At 45.7% G+C, this 27,032-nt stretch overlaps 1 protein-coding gene across 1 annotated transcript in view; it reads right to left on the minus strand.

Annotated features, from left to right (window-relative positions):
• Positions 1-23,958, minus strand: part of LOC119393812 (uncharacterized) — a 101,427-nt gene extending 77,469 nt beyond the window's left edge. The window contains exon 1 of the mRNA XM_037660992.2: positions 23,775-23,958. Within this exon, the coding sequence (XP_037516920.1) occupies positions 23,775-23,797 (23 nt within the window). The 5' untranslated portion in view covers positions 23,798-23,958. The remainder of the gene's footprint in view (positions 1-23,774) is intronic.
• Between the last annotated feature and the right edge of the window lie 3,074 nt (positions 23,959-27,032).

Raw genomic sequence — 27,032 nt, forward strand, 5'->3', positions numbered from 1 at the left:
TGTGGTCTATGGTTTTGCGCTCGACTGCTGACCCGAGGTCGCGGGATCGAATCCCGGCCGCGGCGGCTGCATTTTCGATGGAGGCGAAAATGTTTGAGGCCCGTGTACTTAGGTTTAGGTGCACGTTAAAGAACCCCAGGTGGTCGAAATTTCCGGAGCCCTCCACTACGGCGTCTCTCATAATCATATCTTGGTTTTGGGACGTTAAACCCCAGATATTATTATTATTATGTTACGTCAATCTATCCTTGCCTTGCACGTGTACTTCCGTTTTGCAACAACTGCGCGTAGCGAATGGGAATATCTAGGGTTTTACGTGCCAAAACCACGATATGATTACGAGGCACGTCATAGTGGAGGGCTCCGGAAATTTTAACGACCTCGTGTTCTTTAACGTGCAGTGACACCACACAGTACACTGCCCTCTAGCATTCCGCTTCCATCGTAATGCGACCGCTGCGGCCGGTATCGAACACGCGACCTTCGAGTCAGCAGCCGAGCACCGTAACCACCGTTCCGCCGCTGCGGACTGAGATTGAATGAAGACGGTGTTGCTGTTGTTACAGCGAACATTACCAACACTGAGAAACAGCGTGCGCTCTATGAAAATTGCATGCATTCGATAACCCAATGAACTTTATCATTTGACACGCAACAGAGACGTGCAATTAAACTTCTATTCACATATTCAGACAGTATCGGTCAGCTCGACAAACTTTAGTTGCACCTTGAAACCGCGCAATGAGAGGCTCCATCAGCGCACGTCCCCGCCCAAGAGACAAAAAACTCAGTCTATTTATTTATTTATTTTATTCTATTTTAACATATTGTGTCTTTTTTCTCTCTCTCTCTCTCTCGCCTTTCCTGTCTTTCAGTCCCCTTCCCCACTCAGAGTAGCAAGTCAGTGACTTGCATGCGCCGGCTAAGTTCTCTGCTGCTCAATAAAGAGTTCTCTGTCGTACCATCATAACGCCAACATATGGAAACACGGCATATGGCAACCTTTGTACGTGCGCCGTTAGTTGGAAGCGATAAACAGCACGAAGGTCGCTTCGCTCGTTGCTGTGGCCGCGTTTCCCTATACGCCAGCGTTTTGAGTTACATCAGATCGGATGCTAGAGGAGCCAGCTGCTAGCCTTCATTCCAATTTGTTGCTATCGCTCGCATTCATTGCTTCGCCCTTACGGTGAAAGTTACCTTTTTTTACACTTTCATATTTTCTTTCCTCCCATCCTGTCTTTCCTTCAGCTATCTCTTCCCTCCTCCCGAAAGAGTAAGCGGGCGGTTCGTTGTGCCCCCCTAGGTGGCAGGCGCGACCCGCCTCGTTGAACGATTGTGTGTGTGTGTGTGCTTCCCTCCCTCCCTATCCCATTCCTCTCTTCCTTACTTTTCTGTCTCCCCTTACCTCTTCCCCAGTGCAGGGTAGCAAACCAGATGTTCGTTTTCTGGTTAACCTCCCTACGTTTCCGCATCACATTTCTCTCTCTCGTAAGGGGGAGGGGGCGCGGGGTGGTTGTCGCCCCCCTCCTAGTCATGTAATGTGGGCGCCAACTCTGCCCTATACCTTTACTGAGTCGGACCTCTCACGCCGTTTTTTTTAACGCGCAGGGTTATGGACGCTTGTTTTTTGACGATAATGGCGACGGAAGACACCTGATGTTACATTCAAAGAACTGTTCGCGTCTCATCTTTACCCCCGGAAAGCCTGGTACCAATGGCAGGCCGCTGTGCGAAGCACGTCATCGCTTCATTTTCATTGTTGCATCCATTGCGGAGCTCGTTTTCTTTCGGAATCGAACAAGGTGTGTGTGAGTGTGTGAGGGGGGGGGGGGGTTGAAACATGGCCCCCTAATAGGGCCAAGTTCACCGCACCCCCCCCCCCCCTCTCAGTGAGCCTGCTCTCTCCCTACTTCGTCTGTGCCCTACGCGTTCTTGATCTCTAGATGCAAGACGATGCTTGGTGAAAAAAAAAAAAATGTTAATCACATTTACCGAAGATGCCGCCCGGGTCCAAGGACTTCGAGCCGTCACCGGACGCCATGATCATCGACGGAAGGTGGGACGGGACAGGGGTTAATCCCCTCTTCTTCCCGCCTCGCCCGGAGGAAACGGCCGGACACTTAATAAAGTTTATTCATTCACATTTACCGTATAGCGTAATGTAATAAATGTTGTCTGGGGGTCGATGCTGCCGGCAACCTGCGGCATCGCTATACGTTAACCATATTATATATACCTCTGCCAGCACCCTTATTTAAAAGCTCATCATCAGACCTGTACATGCGTCTAGACCGACTCGAGCGCACAGGCTACGTTTTCCTGTTTTGTATACGTGCCATCCAAACGACACTCCAGCTCGGTTGCAGTCATCTACAGCGGGCTCTTTTCCCGTTTTGTCAACTTGCAACAGCTCCAAACGCATTCGCAGCGCCCACAACCTTCCATGCCGCTACAGTGTGCGCTGTATCGTCGCCGGAGGTACGGTGTTTGTGACCTCGCAACAGCACTGAGTTTAGCTGCTGCCGGAAAGAAAACATCGCCTGCGAGCGATCCGCTATGCCGGCTGCGGTAGCATGCATCGACGTCCCTGGATGCGCCGCGCGCACACTAGTTGCAAACGGGTTCGACCAGTCAAGGGCGGCCATACACACAGACGTGTACAACAGGGCGTTCCTTTACAGGACGGAAAGGGCCGAGACGAAAGTATTAAAGGGAGAGAGCAACGGGGCGATGCCGTCAGGCAAGGTCGGGCGCTGCGTCGTGCCGGTCGGCAGTGCACGACGGTGTGGGCGCATCTCGAAAGGAATAAACCTTTTCTTCCGCTCGCCATCGCTTTTGGTGTGAGAGAGAGAAAGCAAGTGTGTGTGTATGTGCGTGTGTCTTGGAGAGGTCGTACGTACGTGTTTTTGTCTGTGTACGTGCGTTTGTAAATTTATGTACATGTGAGTGTATTCGTATGCTCTAGCGCACGCGAATTGGACGCTTCAGTTGGATGCGACTCTTACCGGCCCTTTTCATGTTTGACTGCCCTGTTTCGTCGCAATTATTTCACACCGCAGAATTTAGCGAACAAGCTAACAAAACAACTAATTAATTATTTGAAAGAAGAAGGATGACATATAAGCGGGTGCTAGGGAACAGAATTGGGCGTAACCAGAAAATTTCTGTCGGGCGGGGTGGGAATGGGGGCGGGGTGGTGGAAACCGACCTTTAGCATGTTTGTGCGTGCGTTTGTGTGTGTGCGCATGTATAAATGTAAAATTGAAAATATTCGGGGGGGGGGGGGGGGTTGAATCCACCAACCTCCCTGGCTTCTCCAATGCTTGGAGATGGATATGACGATCTTGATCTTGTTGGCGAAGAGCAAAATACCCATGTTTATTACCGATATAGGCCTGCTATACCGAAATACCGATGTATGCCTGGCGTGTGTATGTGAGTGTCACTACGCGCGCACATCTTTCTTTTTACTCTTGGCGTATCTCTCTGTCGTAAGAAAACATACTGAGCACATGAATGCCACCATCTTTATCTTAAGCAACTGGGCGATATCATTCAATAACTACAAAGTCTACGCCCTCCTGTTTGTACTACTCGTACTTAGTGCGAAGGACAACGCTGTCGACACCTTGACGCCTCTGGCTCCGCTGTGCGACTTGACAGACGTTGACGGCACTTGAAATGTTTGTATAAGCCGTGGCTATATACCAAGGTTACCTATTGCGAGCATGGCAGACGCCTTGCGACGCCCTGTTGCATCATTAGCGAGAGCTTCCTTGTGCAGTCGCCTATATCAAGTGCGGGGAAGAAATTATAACTAGGTGTGGAAAACTAGAAAGCATCTATGCCTGACTTGCAAAACACGAACGACCGTGAACCTTTGCTTACGGATTCTAACGTACAGCTTTTATTTGCCACACATGGAAGCCATGGGCAGTTTGATCAAGTTGGTTTAATAAGAGAACTAATAAATCACTTTTTTGACCGAGCACAGTCCTCAGCACGAAGTGACCAATTGTCAACCAAAGATGTCAGTTGAAGCTCGAAGATAACATCTTGGAATTGCGTGTACTAAGCACAATCTGGCAACGCCCATGCTTATCCCCACAGATGACTTGTGGGTCCCTATTCATTAATTAAAAGACCTTCGCTATTTCAGTTACGGCCGTTCAAAATGTTCTGCTGCAGCTTTTGTTCCAAATACTCGTATCTGGTTAGACAAGTCCGGTATTCGAATAATATACCTGAAAATTTAGTTTGTTACTCCAGGCCGCTCATACACGCATGCATGGAACCCAATTGCCCCCTAGGTATTTCGCAGGCATCTGTTTACTACTTCGAAAATGTTTTAGGTGTTATATTCCTGTTGGTGTTATATTCCGGTGTCGGAAAGCGCGTGAGAGGCCAGCTCCAGTGACCCAGCTGTGTGACATCAGTGATCCTCGCGCATGCGCAGCACGGCTCATGACCATCCACGCGAAATCGGCTCCGGCTAGGCAAGTGTAGCTAACGCTAAACTTGGAGGACGCTTGAGCTTCGCTTTCAAGAGCAGAACGCGATAGCGTAATCATACCGCGTTCATACCGCCTTCCCTATCACTCGACTGGCTTCGCTTCTAGGTGGAGACCTAAACCGTGCCGCAAGGAAAGCCAAAGTGCGGACGCCCTCAGCCCCTATATCCATGCATGCGGCACGACGAAACATGGCGGGGCGAGCGCACCTGTTAGAATCACTAGAAAAATTTCAGAGTATCGCATCTGGCCCCGCCACGGTGGTTTAGTGGTTATGGCGCTCGACTGCTGACCCGAAGGTCGCGGGATCGAATCCCGGCCGCGGCGGCTGCATTTTCGATGGAGGCGAAAATGTATGAGGCCCGTGTACCTAGATTTAGGTGCACGTTAAAGAACCCCAGGTGGTCGAAATTTCCGGAGCCCTCCACTACGGCGTCTCTCATAATCATATCGTGGTTTTGGGACGTTAAACCCCAGCTATTATTATTAGAGTATCGCATCTGTTTTCCGCGCGCCGCCGCCGACGCGATTGGCTTACTCGCATCACGTGACTTCTCGCCGCCATATCCCTTCCAAGCGCTTTGGGTGCAGGCGCGTTGAATGCAGAGCGCGGCCGGACATTTAGCAGTACCACGGTCCCTAGAAATACTTCGTCGCTTTTTTAAACGCGTCTTGCAGATGCCAGAGAGTAGCTCGCCAGTAACCGAACGTTGCTGGTGAGCTACTCCGGGAATTTCGTATATTTTTGCATTCCGTGTGGGAAACATTAATGTCAAAGAGCGTCGTTGTACGTGGCTGCATAGTTGGCCGCAGAATGAATTCGCCCCCTCGAAGAACACTCCTTTCTGCAGTGAACTACACAAACTTTGCTGGAAAAGCTCGCATGCAACAGGATACTTCACCTTTTCGGTTCGCTATGTTCAACGATATGAAAACTGCATACATACCTTTCTATTTGCGATCGGCTATTTATATCTCGATCTGTTGAACAGATTGTGCATGCATTTCGAGTTATAAGCGTGTCACGCACGAGAGCGAAATGGGAAGACTTATTAAAATAACAACTGTGTACTGTATACCTTGAAGGCAATTGTCGCATGATCATTTGCCACTGCGCAAAACTGAAGCGTGGAACTCTGTTGATAAACTTGGTATAAGGCAATGTTATTAAGCGTATTTTATTTTTTTCAAAAAAGAATGTTGCTAATGCTGCGTTGCGCCGTGCGTACCCTTACAATACTGTTTATTGGGTGAGAAATGGTCACAGAAAAAAAAGGCTTATCCTCTCACGCATTGAGGGAATCAATTTCATGCGAGCCCTATCTATATACATACTGTGTTGCAGTAGCATGCGTGTTAAAGCTTTTCGAGATGTGCTATTTCTGATCAAAATAACATAAAGCACTGCACCGAGGAAGTTTTAACACGAGTGCATTACGAAAAAAAAAAGTTGAAATTAAAAGCAGTGCAGAAACCGAACCCCCGGCGTTTACGCGCTGGTAACGCCAAAAAAAAAAAAAGAAAAAAAAAACTTTGTCGGAACACAGCACAATATTTATAAATTCACTGCAACGTTGGGAATATTAAGAAGACAAAAAAATAGGAAATGAAACAACTGATTAGTGACGTCAATCATTTTTGATGGCCTATTTTCTACGTATCTGTTAGGAAATGACAACGTATTCGCAAAACAAGATGCACCTTACCTACCGCACGCCGATTCGCCCATGCGTTCGGCTGCTGGCATTCCGAACCGAGACAAATACTTCACGCACAACTTCCACTTGCCGTACACACACCACTTCTATTACAGATAACACCCAGCTGAATAGCAAGCATGGTGCGCAAGTAAGGTATACGCGTCAGCGATCAGTTGAAGGACGCAATGCTGAATGTTCTCGCTGTTGTTCTATAATGTTCTCGAATGCGCTATTAGCCCCGAGAACGAACACTGGCGGAGCGGCAGTAGCGGCGATGTGACGTCACGGCAAGGACTCGCTTGTTCCGCGGCCGAGGATTGACTTTTTCTGCGCCCGCCGTGTACCCGCTCTTTCGCGACAGGGTGTTGATCAGGCACGTAGCCAGGATTTTTTTTCGGGGGGGGGGGGGGGGGGCCCAAGGCCTAATTATTCGAAAGAAAGTCTTTTCATGGCAAAAAGAAAAAAGAAATGCCCGGGAACATAAAAGGCTGGACGAATTTCGGGGGGGGCCCGGGCCCCCCGGGCCCCCCCCTTGCCTACGTGCCTGGTGTTGATTACTGCTAATTCTTGCGATGCAAATCTCCCAAGGTAGAAGGTGGAAGTTTGCACTACTAGCGAAAGTTTAGTAAGCTCTAGAAAGTTTGGATAATATAGCTTATAATGGGCGAATTCCCGTCCGAACGGAAGATTCACCGTGAAACTGGTGATGCACGAGAGCAAGACATTCGGAGTTTTCACCGCGTACTCCAAGACATCGGTGCTAAATAATTTACGCTAATGGTTCTAACTTCATTACAACTTGGCGTAGACTCCACAGTTAGAACACGCGTCCCGAAGATTACAAATTAAAATAAGACGTTTTCAATTCACTAACTACACTGCCGTTTATCGTACAAGTTATGTCTGCCTTTGCAGATTATCTAGGTGATGTGACAGAATTGCGCTTTCTGCTACAGGAAACTTTAGATAAATCTGTCTATCATAAAGAATCACTTAATACATCCGGGAAAATAAACAAAATAATACTGCCACGCGCACAATGGTTTCGGAAATTCTGAGGTGTTAGTATGCTTGGATTATGCAAACATTTCTTCTAAGCACTCGTCTGGGATTATGTGGCCGTATACCCTGATTTGCTCAATTGCTGAACTGCTGGTCCGATCAACCGCCGGGTCACAAGCGGTAGTGTTAAATCCCCGTGGGAACACTGTTGATAGCAATCGCCTGCAAAACAAGCGCCTGAAAGTCGATATGAGCGTTTTGAACTGTTTCGATGGCACTCTCAGTGACATGGCCCACGTATTAATTAAACGTCCTTCGCCTTGATGAGTCTATGATCTCGCACGTCATGTCCACATAAAGGTTGATGATGCTCAGGGGTATATCAAATGCAAAAAAAAAATTAAATTATGAGCTGGCTATCTAAACTAGTACTTATACAAGTGTAAAGCGCCGTTGCTACGATGCTGCATGAAGACACAATCTGACAGCAGTAAGGAGTTTCCGCAATTAACCTCAACTTTTTTATGTTGCGAAATGAAGCCCCTAAATTATTGCGAGAAAAACGTGTAACTAAACAACATGATGAGTGAGTGAGTACACAAGAAAAACAAACACAACAACTGTGGCGGTATTCTCGGGCAAGCGCTTTCGAGATATTTTGCGAAGCTCAATACCGCATGCGCTTTCGTAATCGTGCGCGGGGCTTAGCACACCGGCAAGAACGCTCTCCGCCGATCGCGGATGCGTCCGATGCAAATAACACTTGTGGAGGCGAAGCCATCATATTTTTTAAAGGAATCGCCCGTGAACAACCCAACCTAATAATTTGAACAAGGTGCCTTGCGTGTCAAGACCACGACATGATTGTGAGACATGCTGCAGAATAATTTTGACCGCGTCGAATTCTTTAACGTGCTCCTGTATCTAAGCAGAGGTATGTTGCTTTTCGCACCCGTCGGAATGCGGCTGCTGTGGTCGGGAATCAGACCCATCCCCGAAGTTAGCACCGCGGCACAACAACAAACCTGATCACCCCTTTCAAAGTGTGCACGACGGCGCGCGGACACCATTGGGGACTGTGAAGAAAAAATGCATATAACTTTTTGTCGTTTTACTAGGAACATTATAGATGCTGTTTTCGTCATTCATCTGAAGCTTGAGACAGGCAAAAAGCGAACGTAAACAGCGGAACAGCGCATGAAGAAAGCGCGTGATATGCCGGCGCGTCACGGCGGGCGTCGAAGAGTCCTTGCCGTGACGTCATCCACGCCTCCCGCCAGGCGGCGCCACCCCAACATCTCGGGGCTAATGAAGTGAACCTGAAAACCGACTGCAAAGCTAGCGCAAACAGTCAACATTCACCAAGTGTCGAAGTAAATGGCATCTCGCACGGTCATTACGCTAATGCAACTATGTTTACAGCTCCGGACCTTGCGAACACACCCGGCCGTGAAACGAAAAGAGACCGATGAAGCCACGAAGAGAGTTCGCGAGCACATGGCAACATTCGCCGCACGTTTCATTGGCTACACCGCTTATCGCGCAGTCAATTCAGGTTGTCGATGGCTCGAAATCACTTCTGATATCCTTCTGAAGAAACACACACACACATATATTGCAGTTACGCCGAGCGTAACACGGCATCGAGGCGAAAAGATCGGTCACTTCTCAACACACGACCAACGCGCCGGACGATCCGGAAGGGAAATGGCCGCCGCTGCTCAATGTTGCACGCGTGCAGCCTACCTTTGCGGTACTCTGAAATTTTCCAGTGACTCTAGCACCCGTGGGCCCTTTGCGCCATCTCGCGGGTGATAGTCAAGCCTCTGCCACGCTGAAGTACCTCCGAGATGTGCGTACCACCAACGGTAAATGTATGTAAATAGCTCGCCGTTAGTATGCTGGAGGATGTATGCGTGGTGGCCGAGCGGCTAAACGCATCGCGCCATCGAGCGAGGGGTGGCAGGTTCGAATCCCCGGTCCCACTCGAACCGAAGATTTTTTATTATTTCTTTATTTGCCCCTCATCACAAGCTAAACAGAGCGCAGGCAACCACCCTCCGCCTGTTACAGACAAACACGTACCCGTCACTATATACATCGATACCACAAGATATACCCAGACATTTATCCTAACCACACCTGTAAGGTATGCAAGACCCAGGTCGCCTCGCTCCCGCATATGCTGTGGGAGTGTAAACACCAGTACCCGTCCATTAACACCGAGACCCTCTCGTCGAGATGGCATGCCGCCCTGCGCAGCTCCCACTTCGACGACCAACTTTGGGCGACCCAGCAAGCCCGCGAGGCGGCGGAGAGGCAAGACCTCGACGTCCCCACGTGGGAGGCCTAGGCCCATCCAAACAAATTGCTGGTCTCAATAAAAGTTTATTCCTCCTCCTCCTCCACCTAAGTCGCATTTCTGCTCACGAACAAGCTCATTTTTCGCTTACAAACAATGACGCCGTCACCGACACCGGAAGTTCTGGGAAATGGGCTCGTTAACGCTGTCGCGTTAATACGTATGAGATTTCTGCCACAAGCCAAACGCCGGCCGTGTATCACATGGTATGGGAATGCATCCGAAAAACCAACATTCCCCCACCCCCCTCTATTCCCCACCCCAGGAACACTGGGAGACCCATCTCACTAGTTTCAACTCCGATGACTAGCGACAACTGGTGACCATTTCAGGCAGGTAGGTGGTCAGGTCACATAGCCTCCTATGTCCACCGGCTAGCAGGTAGACATAGGAGGCTCCTGTCACCACATAGCCTCCTATGACCACTTGCCATCAGGCAGGTGGTCAGGTCACAAAACCCGGCGCCGGCGAGCGTGCAGAAATGCTGGTGTACACAAATAGCATGGTCGTCGTTGTTGCCTGCAGCAACAGAATTGTTGCGCTGCTAAGCACGTGGATGACGGTCCAATTGCCGGCATGTAGGAAGGAAAAGATTAGGAGGAAGCATTGTACAATGAGAAAGAAAGAAAGAAAGAAAGAAAGAAAGAAAGAAAGAAAGAAAGAAAGAAAGAAAGAAAGAAAGAAAGAAAGAAAGAAAGAAAGAAAGAAAGAAAGAAAGAAAGAAAGAAAGAAAGAGAAATAGTGGGTCATGCACGCACGCTCCAAGCTAATTCGCTTGCCCCTGCCTCGGGAAAGGGCTCCCAACGGTTTTATATACATATATCCTCCGTATTTAGATACTGCAGCGGTTAGATGTTTTCACTCCCTCTTTGGTTGAAATCACTGTCTTGGACGATGTTCTGATGAAGTTATTTAATGTTTACAACTGTACAGGATTATGTGGTATGACTTACATACGGGACAAACTGGTGTAGTAGGGGCGCACCTTTTTATCCGTATGGAGCGTCATGATCACCACCGACCATCTCCTTCTCGGCCCTAGCCTCACCTTTATTTTTATCTTCGCGTAACTTAGAACACAACAGGCGGAAGACTTGAAAATATCAAACACTATTCAGTGTCAACTTTCAATGTCAAGCTCTCGCCAAATATACACCGACGACGTAATCAAGCGAGGAAGAGACAGACGTAATGATGCTGACTGTGTACAAAAGTTTATTGTATACGTAACTGCGAAACTTTGACCTCTTGAGTCGCAAGAGGAGCTCGTTATCCCGTAATAGTGCCGAAAATGGGTAAGGTCATTTAATCGTCTTGACTATTAAGCTGTAGCAGAAATTAAAAAAAAGAAGAAGCAGACAACTTAGTCTTGATTATTGAGGACCACTGCTGCAGCGAGCGAGCATTAGCCAGAGTACTTGTGGCAATATCGTTGTGATCTCGCCTTAAATGACTTTCTTACGGCTTGTTGATGAAGCAGGTGTCCTTGTTGCGAAGAATGCAGTTTTTTTAGACTTTTCCTTGTTGTGTTCATCCAGCTTGCGCGGCTCTCCACATATCATAACATAACACAACTGCCACCTTCGGGTTACCATGTAACACGAGTTCTTCCTGCAACATAAACTATTTTAAGCATTTATTCTCTGAAGCTTTCGCATCTGTGAGAGCTGTTCGCGAATAGCAGACCGGCTTCGCTAATAATAGATGCCCAATATGACGATTGGATCACGCTGGCTTTTTAGCATAATACGGCTCGTTAACTTTTGTGCGAATTTGGGGCCCAAATTCACACAAAGCTGTCCCTACGTGGGACTATAGCCGAGTGGCTCGGGGTCTCCCCTGCGTCTTCTTTGAGCCAAAATAAAGTTTACTCATTATCACCATCAAACTTTCAGTTCGAATGTGTCCTTTGCCATTGGTCAGCCGGCGCTGATAATGATATGCCCGGCTTCACGATTGGTTGAAAATTTCGCTTTTCGCGGGGGGGGGGGGGGGATGGGTACTTGCTGAGAGCCTTGACTATTTGAGAAAAACGCCTATTTTCATTATTTATTTTCGCTAAAACACCATGTCTCATCAAAATTTCGGGGGACGGGGGGGGCTAGGGCCAATCCCCCTGGCTACGGGCCTGCGAAGAATGCTAGCGTAAGACGTCTTTGTGAACAGGGACTTTAGTCGCAAGCTGAGGGTTAAGAAGGTGCTTCGAAGAACACGATATTAGTATAGATAGTTAACCTCCCTACCTTTCCTATATTCCTTCTCTCTCTCTTCCCAGCTGGATCAACAGGTAAACTGAGATCATTTCTACCCGAGGCGGAATACGCCTGCGCCAGCGTCTATACTTCTAGTGCTTCGATAACATTCATGCATTCAGCCGTCCTTTCTCCGTTGCTAAAAATAAATTGACCTGGGGAACAAAAACACTTACCAGTAAGGATTTCGCGGACAAGCTCGTGAGAAGGGAAGACTGACAGACTAGGCCGTTAGTCCTTGTTGTTTTGACGCTATTACTTGTGGCACTGCTAAATAAATAAATAAATAAATAAATAAATAAATAAATAAATAAATAAATAAATAAATAAATAAATAAATAAAGAAAGAAAGAAAGAAAGAAAGAAAGAAAGAAAGAAAGAAAGAAAGAAAGAAAGAAAGAAAGAAAGAAAGAAAGAAACCGTCAGACGCTACTGTAAAACCTGCACGCTCCAGCGACTTCTTCGGCTGAACTCAAGGCGACCGCAGCAATCTTAAGAGTGCAGATTGCCACGAAGCAGCTAGATATTATAATGTGGCTTGAAGGCTAGAAGTATCTGTTGTGGAACAATGTCAGTAATGAAAACCGGAGTAACGTAATAAGTGAAATGTCCGAAATAATATTTAAACACCTCATATTATCATGTGCCTTGGAAGAAATATGGTCCCTGAAGAAATCAAGACGTGAATTGCTGTTCCTCGTGATGCACGTAACTTCGTTCTTTGGCGATATAATATTCAGATATTCAGTACTGCACTAATATTACATATGACATCGTGATACATATAACATAATATATGGTTACGGCACTCCATAGTCAGGTTCAAGAAACAACTCTCGTCTTCGTTCATCACTCTTAGAAACCTCGTGCAGTTTCTCATGTTTTGCTTCGGCCACCTTAATGTTTTATTATTTTTTTTCCCGTTAGCCCAACTTGCAAACAGCACTGATTGAGTTAAGTGTTGCCTCGGAAAATGTATTACAAACTCTATCAGCGTACCGAGGAAGTCCGGGCCCTGTTTTTTCTTTTTTTTTCTTTTTTTGTACATCTCTCATGCTGCACCACTAATACGCCGCGTGCACGTCCTGTATACCATTGCCGTTCGCTTCCTCCAAGTCCCTCGCCCTGTGAGAAAACCAGCGGTCGGCTTTGACGCGACCTTGGTTCTGAGAGACCCACACTCAGCCCTTTGTAGCGCCAGGAGTGGCCGCGCCGGAGAGAGGGCTACTAATGGACCACTTGAGTCACCTTCACTGCCACGCAGCCGTGCGCACGCACGCACGCACGCATAAGTGAATGAAAATTAGCGGCAGGCGAGAAAGAGGTCGCGACGAAAGCAGCATGTTCGCGAGCCTGCCGTTCTTCCTCAAGCCGCACAGCCTTCTCCATATATCTTTCCGTTTCGTATTCTTTCCGCGTGGTCGAGTCAACTGAAGTCTGGTGTGTGAATAAAAGTGAAGAGAAAAAGAAAAAGCTGCCTAGGCGCACCAGTAGTGGTCGACAGGTCCCTCAGGTTTGCGCAATGTGCACGCGACCATTGTTTCGCAGCGACTCGTGCATATAAAGAAGAAGGAAAGGTAAAGTAAAGCTTCGCGAGTGCGGCCATGTACGCGTGCGTGCACGTTTCGTTCGTTCTACACAGTGACAAGGACCTGTATTTATGGCGCTCCCTATGGGGTTCAGACGTATTATACGAACTTGCCGACTGCCACATGTTCCGGGGAAGAAAAGAAGGAAAGGTACACACCTTTTGGTGTGTACACACCTGCCTTGCGGGCTGCTGCACAATTGAATCACGTAAAGAAAATGATAATATACTTGTGCGGTGGGCCTGGAGGCTGTTTTAGAGTCGAAACATGAAACCGCTAGACTCGAGCCGAAAACAGGTCAATCATGAGCCGCATGAATGTCAGCGGATAGGAACGCATGAGAGTGGAGGTGAGTTCAGTCAACCTGAAGCGTCTGCAACAGCTCTCGTGTGCTTGCAGACGTAGGTGTGCGCAGGGTTCCCCATTAGGGTTCTCCATTACGGTTCTCCGTTAGGTTCTCCCCCCTCCGATTGGTCGAGTGCGAAAGAAATCAAGAGTCGCAGTTGATGTATAAATTAAGATGAAAAGACGATATGCGTCTCACAACGGACTGCCTTTGGCCCACTTTCCGGGGGTTCGAAGGTGGGAAGTAAACCGTTCTTAGATTACAACATCGAGGGTCCTTGGCCGCCATTTTTGTCAAAAACCTGCATGACCATAACCCTCCACGTTGAACAATGACGGGAAAAAGGTCCGGCCAAGTAAAAGCACGAGGCAGACTTGGCGCACCATTCAGATGATTATTACGAACGTAATAATCCCCCTGTGCGCACGCCTGTGCCGGCAGACGCAATTTAAGGGGCGTCCGGTCAACAGTTTGTAAGCTAGGTGTGAATCGACTCACCCAACCCGCTCGGCAAGACTCGTCCAAATGCATCCTTCCGACCTATCTAGGGCTACCTGTAAGTGAGCTCGACCGGTCTAGTTCACTCGCACCTATAATTAGACACAATCACCGGCGGCTAGGCGTCGTATTTATTTATTTTATTTTCGTGTGCGCACGACTTACAACTGACTTTCATTGAAAGGTTAATCGAATACATAGCGTGAAATCGAGATGATACACGCATGCAACAGATTAGGCTGTCGCCAAGGCGCGTTCGCAGCGTTCATATCCATGTTAATGAATGGGAAAGCTTTCTGTTCCCTCCTCCTCATCTGTGCTCAGCCTTGTTAGCCTGCCTTTGTCACATCTATCTATCTATCTATCTATCTATCTATCTATCTATCTATCTATCTATCTATCTATCTATCTATCTATCTATCTATCTATCTATCTATCTATCTATCTATCTATCTATCTATCTATCTATCTATCTATCTATCTATCTATCTATCTATCTATCTATCTATCTATCTATCTATCTATCTATCCGACTTTATGCACTTCACATCATTATTCAATTTCACAACCAGAAACATCGCTTCTTCTATGTTACCCCCTCCCTGTGTTTCGCATCTGATTTCCATCTCTCTCTATCTATCTCTATTCTTCAATCATAATCTCACATATATCACGCCGCCGATTACGTGTACTTCGCGTACCCTACATATGCAACGGCCGGTCTGCGCGACGCATGCATCCTCAGTGCCCCTGTATATTCCTGTCTCCACGGACAGGCCATTACGCAGCCGACATCGCCGGTTATCTCTGGCTTTCACGTTCCATGAACGTATGTCATCGTAGATAGCGCGCACGCGTCCACCGAGTGTCTGACGGTTGTCTCCGCTCCCAGAGGAATCCGCCCTGGGTGACACCTGGAAACTGCCTCGGACACGGGACTGGGAATATACAGCTGTACATGCAGACGCAGGCGGCCATGTCACGCTCCATATCGGCGATGCGAGATACGGGAACGTGTCTTCGAAATGGGCACCTTAGTGCGACAGAATGAAGTCAAGCGGTCCCTTATGAATTTGTACGAGTAAATGTATGTAGATGTAGCTTTATATGTATATATAGAGATCCAAGAAATTCTGGCTCACACACACCCTGGGCCAAGAATCGGGTAACCAATATCAAATATTTAAAATATAGAAAAGAGAATCATTTGACTTTTTTTGTTGAATATAAGAATATTTTAGGGGTGTGCGAATATCAAATTTTTCGAATACGAATCGAATACGAATATCCACCGTCGAATATCGAATCGAACATCGAATATCAAAGGAAAAATGCCTCCACAGTAACAATATTTTATTTAACATGTAGCTATTTGAAAAAAAAAAAAAAAACACTAACAGCCTGACTGCCAACACAACATACACTGCTATCTCCAGAACACAATGTCCAGGCCAGCGCAATGCACATCACAACACAATCAAATATCACGGCACAATGAAAGTAATGAGTAGATGTTATCATGAAGAAATATGAGTTGCTCCACATGATCAGGCATCAGGCGCTCCCTTCTAACAGAGACAAACCCCCTGCCACTGAAAAGGCACGCTCGCTTGGAACAGAAGTGGCTGGTATAGGGAAGTACATGGGGCAAAGCTTTGCCAGACTGGGGTATCTGAAGGTGCCTATAGTCCGCCACCAGTCACATGGGTCACTGTCTTTCTTGAGAAGTGGTCCCGCATAGTGAACGAGTGGTAGTGCGGCACGTTACGGCCGCATAATATTGAAAATATACGGTTACATGATCGCCAACAACTTTGCACGTCGGAGATGCACCAGCAATATATCATACGTATTGGGGCGCTCGTCGCAGGCAGATATCGTGCCTCCGTGTACTTACAATGTTTATCGCTCCTCTCGGCAACGTTTTTAGCTATACGAACGCAGCAGAAATGTTGGAAGACGAGTTATTTTATGCATGATACTCGAATCGCATATTCGACTTTTTCGAATATTCGAAGTTATCGAATATTCGAAACTTTTCGAATACATGATTTTCGAATCGAATACGAATATTTCGAATGTAATATTCGACGAATATTCAAAACTTTCGAATATTCGCACACCCCTAAATATTTTTGATCAGAATCAATATTTGACAATTAAAAAAAAAAGGGGGGGGGGGTTAAAACGATCAGAAGTTTAAAGTGTTCTTATTCTTCTCAGTCGACTGTATTGGTCCCCCCGAAAGCTTTCTGCACTTATCGGGTTCGCACTGCCTCCTGGATCGTCTCGCCTCTGACCAAACGACGATGACGTCATCATGTAACGACTAGCTTAATGAAGCATCTAAGGCTTTCGCCTTAATAACGTACTGATTTCCGAAACCCGAATGCAACTGCGAGACGTAAAGTGGTTGTTAATGTTGTTATTATTATTGGCTGGTATGTTCTGTAAACATGAACCTTTCTCTCTATTCTGCTTTTGTTTCATTTCTCTCTTTTTTTTTTTTTTTGCGGCCGATGAGATATTGAAGGCAGCATTTCCTTGCGAAGAATGTAAGCGGTTCATCATATTCCTTGTTGCAAATGAAAGGCGTTTTTATTAGAGCCTATAAACATTCATTTGAAGATGTAACATCGCATGGTATGTTAGTGGATCTACGCTGCGCCCTGGATACTCACATCAGCTGGCTGCATTTGAAACCCACTTCCATGTCAAAGCTGACATGGCTAACATGTGAAAGCACCTTCCTATATGACCTCCGTATTATTATCCCGCGTTGAGGTGAAGATATACGCTGCTATAAATCGTCCCTTCGGATAAGAATATCGCTCCAGTGCTTTTTTTATCTCTGCAAGAAGGAACAAAAGGCCACTATATTCGAGTATATGCATTGCCTTTGCATAAGTGGCTTACAATTTCCATGGCAATCAACCCATTGCAGTTCCGGAAAGTCAGAAAGCTGGCCATAAATAAAAAGCTTCAGATACCTTCAGATATCGCACAGTCCTCAACGTGGTGCTTTTTTTTTGTCTGTCATATTATCTTTCTCGAGAATCCTTGAGACAGATAATATGACAAGACATTTTCTATAGCATATTTTTTCCACATGAAAGTGTCAACGTCGAATAAATATGTTATATATATTTGTTTTTCAGCCACAGAATTCACAGTGTTGACAATAATGAGATTGTAGTAAGCGTTTAAAATTTAGTGAATATGAAAAACTTCCGGCAACAGTCTCGCACGTCAACAATGTATGTATGTATGTATGTATGTATGTATGTATGTATGTATGTATGTATGTATGTATGTATGTATGTATGTATGTATGTATGTATGTATGTATGTATGTATGTATGTATGTATGTATGTATGTATGTATGTATGTATGTATGTATGTATGTATGTATGTATGCTATTTATTTCTATCTATTTTAGATATTGTCACTTCCTTTGCACAAATACACATTTCGCACTTTTCGCATATAAATTCTCAACAACGTTTATCAAATGATCTGTGCTTTAATGCAAATCATGTCGTAGGAACTGGAACAGAGGCCGAATTAACAAAGCTTTACGTTCGGGAGTGATTTTTTTTTTGCCATTAACCAGCCAGCTTTGCCGATATTATGTGCGGCATCAGGATTGGGCTAGATTTTCTCTTATGAACACTTCTATAGCGTAACATGTTAATGTTAACGTGGGCCCTAGGGTTCAGATACCGTTTTCTGATCAGATTCTTGGGTTAATGTAAAGAAAAAAATAATTTTTTGAATTATGCAAGGAAGGAATAAACCTCATTTCGGCAGAGATAAGACATTTTTAAAAAATGTCACAAGTGATGTAAACACGAACATACGAGCTATCCAATAAAGCTGTAATAACTTCGAAATATACACTAAAATATTAAGCAATATTGACAAAAAAATTCTATAGTTGGTGTGAACGGGGCGTATTTAATCGCATAACTGCAGCTCTGGTTATTGTTGGCTAACTGGTGGCTCTAATATTGCCTAACTTTGCCTAGTGTTAGCTATGTGCAGCCATAACAGTGTAATAATGTAATACGTGTGTGCTACTATCCCTCTCTCTCACTTCATTAAATGTTTCCAACACTATAGCAGCTCCCTTTAAAGAAATTCTACACCATTGTTCTTCCTGTGGTGACGTCATCGTTATGCTCTCACAGTATTGACACGGTGATATTGTATACGCGTATAACTGCATTTTACAGCGATGCTGTTTACATCTACCCCCAAACGGTTTCGTCTTCGTGGGCAGAAAAACGCGTGGGCAAAGACCTCGTGGCCTATGTGGAGTAAACACAAAGCGCCAGGTCCCTAAACCACCAACAGACGCTCGCGCTCGAGTGCTCCTCTGCTAGCAGATGCGCGCGCTCCATGCGTTTTCACCTCGGACGCCGAGGAAGGGCATTCGGAGAGGTGGACAGACAATCCGACGAGCTCGTTCGCTGTAGAGTCGTGCACAACTTCAACACAACTAAATTTCGACCTCTGGGTGGTTTAGGGGCCCTTTATCAATTGAAGGCAAACGGCATATCTTTCTTTGCAATCAGGCATACAGCATAGAGCTCAGTATTCGTTCAACGACGTTCCTTCAACCCACAGACTTTCGAACGTCTCCCGGACGAAGGGGGGATAGGCGAAGACGAGGTCGAGAGGCTGATGGACGTCGACGACTTGGATGACCCAAAGCAATGCGTCGTGGCTATGAACACGCCGAGTCACACGGTTGTGTACGATGAAACGTACATGCATGGCCGGTCTACAAAATCAGACGCACTTCTTGGGCATCGCTGCCGGCGAGGGTTAGACGCCAATCTCACTCTTGTACGATTGTAATGCGGAAGACCATTCAAGCGACGTCGCAATGGGTAATCGTTCTGTATGTCGTTTACAGTTTCGCTGTCCAATCTCCAACCACTTTCACAGCGTGGATTGGAGCCATAATTTTTTTTTCCGCTCGCTGGTTAAATCATTACGTCACTCGAGCTAATATTATACTACGCTAATTGTACTGGATTTTCTCAATATTCATTTGACATTAGCGAAATGTATTGCAGCAGTGACATTTATTCGTTATTTCGGCGAGATTTCTGCGTGATAAATTCCGCATTTTTTTAAATATTCGCCAACCACATTATTCGAAGAATTATGAGATCCGTGAGCCCTGACTTCCGTCGAGAATATTTCGAGATCGCTGCATGATGGCACAAGTTCTTGAAGGAACTCTCGAACCATTGTCGGAGAATATCAACGGACTCAATATACGTCAGTAAATTTGGCAAGGTAACTAGTCGCTGCATTCACGTGTTAACATTAATGCAGTGACTGCACTCTTAATCATGTCCTGGCTAAATGCTGACTATATCCAGGAAACTAGACGAAAAATGTCCGCTTTCCTGGCCATATCTAGCACTTTACGCGGGACCTGATTAACAGTGTGCTATAATGCGCTGTATATTGTTACGTGGGTGTTCATCACTGGCTTTCACAATAACGCCGCCGAATCGTCACGACTTTGATGCAAGAATAACTCTTTCACTTAGACGTTTGCTCTGAGCTTATACCGCGCGTCGGAGTGTATTGGACTATAATATTTATAATTTTGTGTGCAACAAGCACACACGGAAATGACTGATGAGTTTGTTTACATTATTTCGTTTTTTTATTTGCAAATACCTCGCTGAACCCTCGTGGGGCACCTTGTAAGGGGGGAGGGGGTTCATTAAATGATACACAGAAATATGAATATACACAAACGCACTAAGAAAAATAAGTGAGTCGATTACTTTGGTAACATGAGGTCAAACGCAAGAACTAAACATGCCCTATATTAGCAAAGGAATGGCGATAGTAGGCATTTGTCTTCATTACGTCATTAAAATTTTGAAACACTGAACGATAATGTGCGTAACGCAAAGGAAACAGTAATGTGGAGAATAAAAAAATGACGAAAGCTTGTTTACATTTAAAAGAAAAATTAAATAATAAATCGGCAACACTACGTATATATATATATACTATAGACGCCAGGGGACATAGTGAATGCTGCGAATACGAAACATCCGTGCGAACTGTACAGCTATGTTTATTTTATTTAATACTATCGCAAATTGTGTGCAGTTTGATCTTATTTCTCTAATTCCTGCGCCAAATTCTATCCTTGTTCCATCCATTTTCAACTAATTCCAGTTTATTTTTTGGCCTGCCATTTTTTTTCAGATGAGCTGTTTCTCGTAGTTTCTTTTGCAAGTTTTTGCTCCCAGATGACCGCGCTACTACTCGACTATGCGTGTGTTTCTTGTTAAATTGTTCGATATTTAAGCTTTTTGTTTGTTTGTGGTAATTGCTATGGCCATAGTAACTAGACATAAGTTGAAAATAAGAGCAGTTGGCTGTCAAATGTGTGTCTTTCGTTGTTATATGCATGCCGAGCTGAATTTTTATCGATAACTCATATACCAAATATGTCAACCTCTCTGTGTTGTATTTAATGCCAATACAGTTAAAACTCGCTTTAACGAAACCTGATTTTACGAATTTCTCGATCTAACGAATACATTTCCATTCACCGGCAGGTAACCATAGGGTTCAATGTTGCCATCAACTCGAATTTCGTAATCGTCACCCAGCACCTGAAGTAGCATGTCAGGCGAATAGCCAGGCAAACATCTCCAGATTTTCATTAAAATGTTTCTCCCTCTCCCTCTCAACTTGAATTAACGAATCTTTCGGGGCACTGAACCCGATTTAACGAAACTTTTTCGGAAATAAATGAGCAAAAATGCAATGATTTCTTCCCACTTTTTACACAGACGGCTTTTCTTCGGACGTGCGCTGTAACACTATCGCACTAAAAAATCTAGTCGCCCTAGTCACGACACAGTAGTTTCATTTTTGACGAGGCTGCACGCCGCAGTCGGTAGCGCTTTTACATATCAAATGGCGCTTGGCGGCGGTGGTTTGTTGGCCTTGCAAATAATCCCGCAGGAACACGGTGGTTGCTTTCGTTATTAAATGGTTTATGCGGCAGATGGCACTGATCGTCTCCTTGGAACTTTCTTGCTTTGCCTGCTCGCACATTAACTGCGTTCGTTATCCCTGTCCTTGAATGTAGGCAGCTTGTCGAAGCTTGACGTGACCGTCTCCCTCGCCTGCATCGCCCGGACATGGGAGAAGTTCATGCTTGGCTCTGCCCTCGCGCACACGCGCAGGGGTGTCTTGGTGGCAAATAAAATGCCGCGGTAGCTTTCGGGAGACGCTATACGCTACAATATTATATTTCGAAGGACCGAAAAATTCCTCACTCGATTTTACGAACTTCCCAATTTGACAAAATCATTGGAGCGCCCCAGTTCCTTCATTAAATATAGAGTTTCAACTCTACTTTATAGTTTCTTGTTTGTTTTTTTTTTTCCATAACTGCACGCTCGCTCGCTTTTTAGCCTGTCCAACGTCCAGGGGGAAGGGAGAGGGGGCAAGAACCTTGATATAGAACTGCAAATAACTCGAAACGGTTGCATGTTCGGTATCTATTACATTTCAGACGTATGAGCTGAAGACGATCGAGCAATGACAATATGACTTACTAGGGCATCGATAGCGTACTAGGGACACAGCAAGATAAAACGTCCATGAGCACAGATTAACGTGCGCTTGTGCACGTTTCATCTTTCTGTGTACTTTACACTTTTATATGGCGCAAAAAACGACGCTATGGAGCGCTGAGAAATCTCTGACGAAAGAAACGGCATGTACATGTACATTAATCGAGAGTTCTAAATATCACGTGCCTATTACTCCTTTTTTTTTCTCTAGAACGTTCCTCTCGCGTAACTCAACGGCTGACGCAAACGCGCAGGCACGTGATATCGTTGTCATGAGAGACGTGATCCCCGTATAGACGTGCAAATGCTTGCAAAAAGAAAAATGCCAAACGTCCAAGGTGCGATGAGTGAGAACTGTATGCCTCACGGCGGGTTTACTCACCCTATTGTCGATCGTTTCTGCCAGCTCATTTTTATATTGAAGAACATCACACGGTCGGCGGCATGTTTGAGGAGAGCACGTTATACAGAATGTGTAGGCGCACACAGTCGAACAAGCCGATTCCCCCAGAGGGCAGCACAGCACGGAAAACATTGTCTTTTTATCGCTTCCCTGTCGCAATGTCGCGTATTGATATGGTCAAGGAACAGAAAGCGCGCCGATTGAGGGAAAATAACAAGCGAGGGTTGGTTGCAGCCCAAGTATATAGGTATATAAAAAAAAGATCGAACGAAAAACTAGCTCTGCAACAATTTAATATCTTATCAAAATGGTAGAGAAAAATGGCATTGCGGTGTTCTACCCTCCCCCCTCTTGCCCCCTGTTTAATCACGTACGTTCTCTTCGTATGTAATCTACGCTTACGGTTGAAGCGTTGCGCATCGGATGCGGGCGTTATCACACCGATGCAGGGTCGGCGGCAGAGGGTGTCACCGGGGCGGAAGGAGGGGGGGCAAAACTAGAGCAGACATAACACTTAAGTTTCCCGCCTCCCTTCCCACCCCTAAGGAACTCCCTTGCCGATGTGCCCCGGGCCCCTCCAGTAAAAAAAAAAATAAAAATAAAAAAAAATACGTGTCGCCGCCCCTGCACCGATGCTATCATATGACATATCGTGATGCAAGCATCGGACACCACCTCTGCGAGTTGAACTGTCAGTATCGTTAGGTTTTGTCATATATCGCAGGCGCCATTTAAGGCATTTTTTTCTTAAATTTCCATTGATAAGCAACGCCGCACGAGTGTTGCCGTTTATCTCAAACACCAGACAAGGCATACTTTTAACACGGGCATCACAGTATGCGTGTTCGCAGCTTCATAATGTCAGACGTGCCGCAGCCTTTTATGCACTCTATATATACGTGAGCCCGGAGGCGTCGTAGTGTGCGCAGGTGGGAACGAAAAAAACGCCCCGATAACATCCGTCGATAAGGAACCTGACAGCGGCCGCGGAGGTTCGATCGTATTGTGTTTGCAGCAGTCCCAGAGAAGTGGCAATAACAAGATGCTTAACGACGTTCTTTAATTTCATTGATCGGTACTATTCGGATTCCTCAGGTTCGAAATCATCCCGTTATCAAAACTAACTATCAGATAGTGATAACCAAACCAGTTGTGTTGATAACTCGATCACATATAATCGTGTTCGTTTTCCTGTTCTCGGTCAATTGCGTTTTTCATATATCAGTTTCCGAGATCTGTTATGCGTATATAGCAGCTCGGCTCTCATGTGTAGTGATATTCCACTGCTTGTTCAGTCATCTGTAAAACTTCATTTGAAAGAATCTTCACGGAGACTGAGGTAACGTAACAAAGCTTTTTTTTTTGTTTTCTTCGTTTCTCCTGCCTATATTACTGCGCAAGCACGATGTATGAACATGACAACAACCACGAAAAAACAAAAAAGAAAAAACAAAACAAATAACATCCGCGGCACTTACGTGTTGTAGGTGCTGCGACCCATGGTTGGTGATGCCAGCTTCCTTCGATAACCTCCTACTATTGACGATCTCGTGGTCGCTCGCGTTTGCCGGACTTACTTCGGAATTTCGCACACGGTACCGCACGTCATGCGAGGACCTGACAATATTGTCTGACGGGACTGTTATAAAAGCCGGGACTATAGGTGCACCGGATCTTGCACCGCGTTACGGGACGCCTTCTCGTCACCACCCTTATTTCGAACGACGACGCGACTAACGGTCTTCCTGAAAGGATGTTAAGGTCTCCGTGCATCTGCGCTTAGAATGAAGGGGGAGAAAAAGCATGATTGATCAAGAGCAGCACGCGTTTGCTTCGCGTGGTCCCGCCTGGGAGTCTGATACGTCGCCGCCGTCAAGTGCCGTGCCGCGGTGTATAGCCATTGCGTTATCGCTGTAGGCTCTCAACGGACTCGACGCCGATAAAAGAGGCCCGCGGCCGACGCTATATAGGACCTTTCTGGAGGAGTATACTACTATGTGCGAAGGAAAACCCCACCTGCGGCGGGGGCGCATATAAACGTAGGTGCGCGTGCTCTGGATGCCCGCGAATTAAGCCATCTCTCGTTTTCGGTGTCACTGTTTCAACGACGATTGGCAACGATGGCAGTATAGCATAACGGTCTGTCTCAAAGCTGTGGGGCAAGTGAGTTGCGCTTCGCAAGTCGTGGTGACGAAGTTATTTATTTATTTATTTATTTATTTATTTATTTATTTATTTATTTATTTATTTATTTGTACATACTGCAACCCTGATGGGTTATTGTTGGAATGGGTGTGAATACAGAACATTGACAATAAGAATATAAACAAGCTAAATGAAATAAATGTTCCTATACTCAATAGTTTCTCAAAATAAATTTAAAGGAAGAGAACGAGTAGAATAAATTTTAGTTTTCGATTACACGAGGAAACAAACTTGTATTTAAAAGTAACTGTACGGGCAAAATAAGGCGCGATGTTTAGGTGATGGGGGTTCGCATGCCATCTGCGGTTTCACATGCCAAAACCACGATACGATTACGAAGCACGCAGTATAGTCGAGGGCTCCGGCAATTTCGAACATCCCGTGTTCTTTCACTCACATAGCACAGTGCGCGGGCCTTTAGCATTTCGCCTCCTTTGAAATGCGACAGCCGCGGCCGGGGTCGAACTCGCAACCCTCGGGCTGCAGCAGCCGAACACCGTAACTTAAAGGGACGATGAACTGAAAAACGATTTTTCTCGTATTAGTAAATTACAATTTCAAAATACCGAAAGCACCACTTTTACCCCGACCCGCCGCGGTGGTCTAGTGGTTGTGGGGCTCGATTGCCGACTGGAAGGTGGCAGGATCGAATCGCAGTCGCAGCGGCTGCATTTCAATGGAGGCAAAGAGCTATAGCCCAGTGTACTGTGGAATGCCAGCGCACGTTAACTAACACCAAATTGTTGAAATTTCCGGAGCCCTCCCACTACGGCGTGCTTCATATCATATGGTTGAAGCACCTAATACCCCACATATTATTATTATTATTATTATTATTATTGTTGTTATTATTATTATTATTATTATTATTATTATTACTAGTGTCCATTTAAAGGGACCCTAAACAACCTCTGAACATACAAAGAACGAGCGTGTTATTCTCTTCTGGCATTTCCCGTCTTTTCAACAATTCGTGACGCCAGCAGTCTGTTCACGCGACGTCATGAGGAAATAAGCTGTCGATTGGTTCATATACGAGGAATATCTGTTGTGCATTGTCCCCATACTATGCTCTGTCATGCAGTCGCGCGTCCGTTCTGCCTTGTCTCGCATAACTATCGTGCGCGATCAACTGATTTCACTACGTTTTGACAGTTCCTGTAGTAATGTTAGTGAAGGCGAGAAACTCTCTGAACTTGGAGCGGTTTGGGGGCCCTATAAAAGCTTTCTGGTGGCCGGACTTCCACTGCATAAAGAAGTGGCTAAAATATCTTCCTCTGGTGGTAATACGAGCGGGTAGGCATTGGAGAAGAATAGTTTGTTTAAGCGTCCGTAATGAACATCCGGCGACGCTTGATGAATCCCACCGGAAGGTGGAAGCATGCGATTATGATCGTGTCTGTTCGAAAAAAACAGAAGTGCTTCGAGCTAACGAGGAGTTGTAGATGCTATAGCCTGCATGAATGACTGCATATTCCACGCCAGCTGGAAGGCTGAAAAATTTGACGTGCGTGACAAACCGTGCGAGAGCATACAAAGGCACATGCCTGGCTCATTAACGTTAAACCAACAAGTCTCATATATTGCACCACTGGCCCCAGTAAAACAAGAGAGAGAGATAGATAACAATCTTTAATGAAATTGCTGGAAATGTTAGTCTGGTTTATCGCCTGGCTTCGTTGCCTGCAGTTTGCAAAGTCTATATGTTGGAGCATAGGAGAGAGCGCACGCTTTACTCCATGTTTTTTTAGGGGCGAAGCTCCTCTTAGTCTAACCTTGTCACGTCTCCGTTGTCCGGCGTAACCACCTTTGCAAACTACCCACTACTTCGTCTTTGCAAACATCCCACTGCTACCCATCACCGATCCTTTGCAAACTGCCCACTACTTCGTCTTTGCAAACATCCAACTACGATCCATCACCGGTCCATTACTTCACCGACCATAAAGGCGTTATAATGAAGGGGGAACGGAAGCCACGTCTAGCTACCACTTACGATTAATAAAATTTCTTGTATAAATATATACAGTGTTTGTCACGTCTTTGATGATGTACTGGGCTATCGCTTTGATTACTGCTGGGCGAAACCACTGAAGATTTCACGGTGTAACCATGATTGCTTCAGGAGCTTCGCCCAAGCCCTTCATCATTCACCCGTGGATATGCCGTGAATTGTTTTCCTTATTTCTTTGCATGTGTTCCCTAAAAGATTGCAGACAAAAGTTCGTTTTTCCTTCATATCTGACTACTAACCACCTGCATGCACGAATGTACCGCTGTTTTTCTATGCGGGCTGGGAACGTAGTCGCAGTGTGAGCGCGATCGAAAGCACAACCATCAAAAACAGTCTTTAAAACAGGTGTATACAGATGCATGGAAAATGTTAAATCTCATGACAAAACTTAGGTACTATGAGGGAGAAGGTGTGCGCATGCTTGCGTCAAGGACGCAAGTGCGTTTGCCAGTCAACACATAAGTTACGACAAAAAACTAGCTTGATGCGACGTGATTAACATAATACCGGAAAACCA

Source organism: Rhipicephalus sanguineus, chromosome 5 (assembly GCF_013339695.2).
Source record: "Rhipicephalus sanguineus isolate Rsan-2018 chromosome 5, BIME_Rsan_1.4, whole genome shotgun sequence".
Lineage (NCBI taxonomy): Eukaryota > Metazoa > Arthropoda > Arachnida > Ixodida > Ixodidae > Rhipicephalus > Rhipicephalus sanguineus.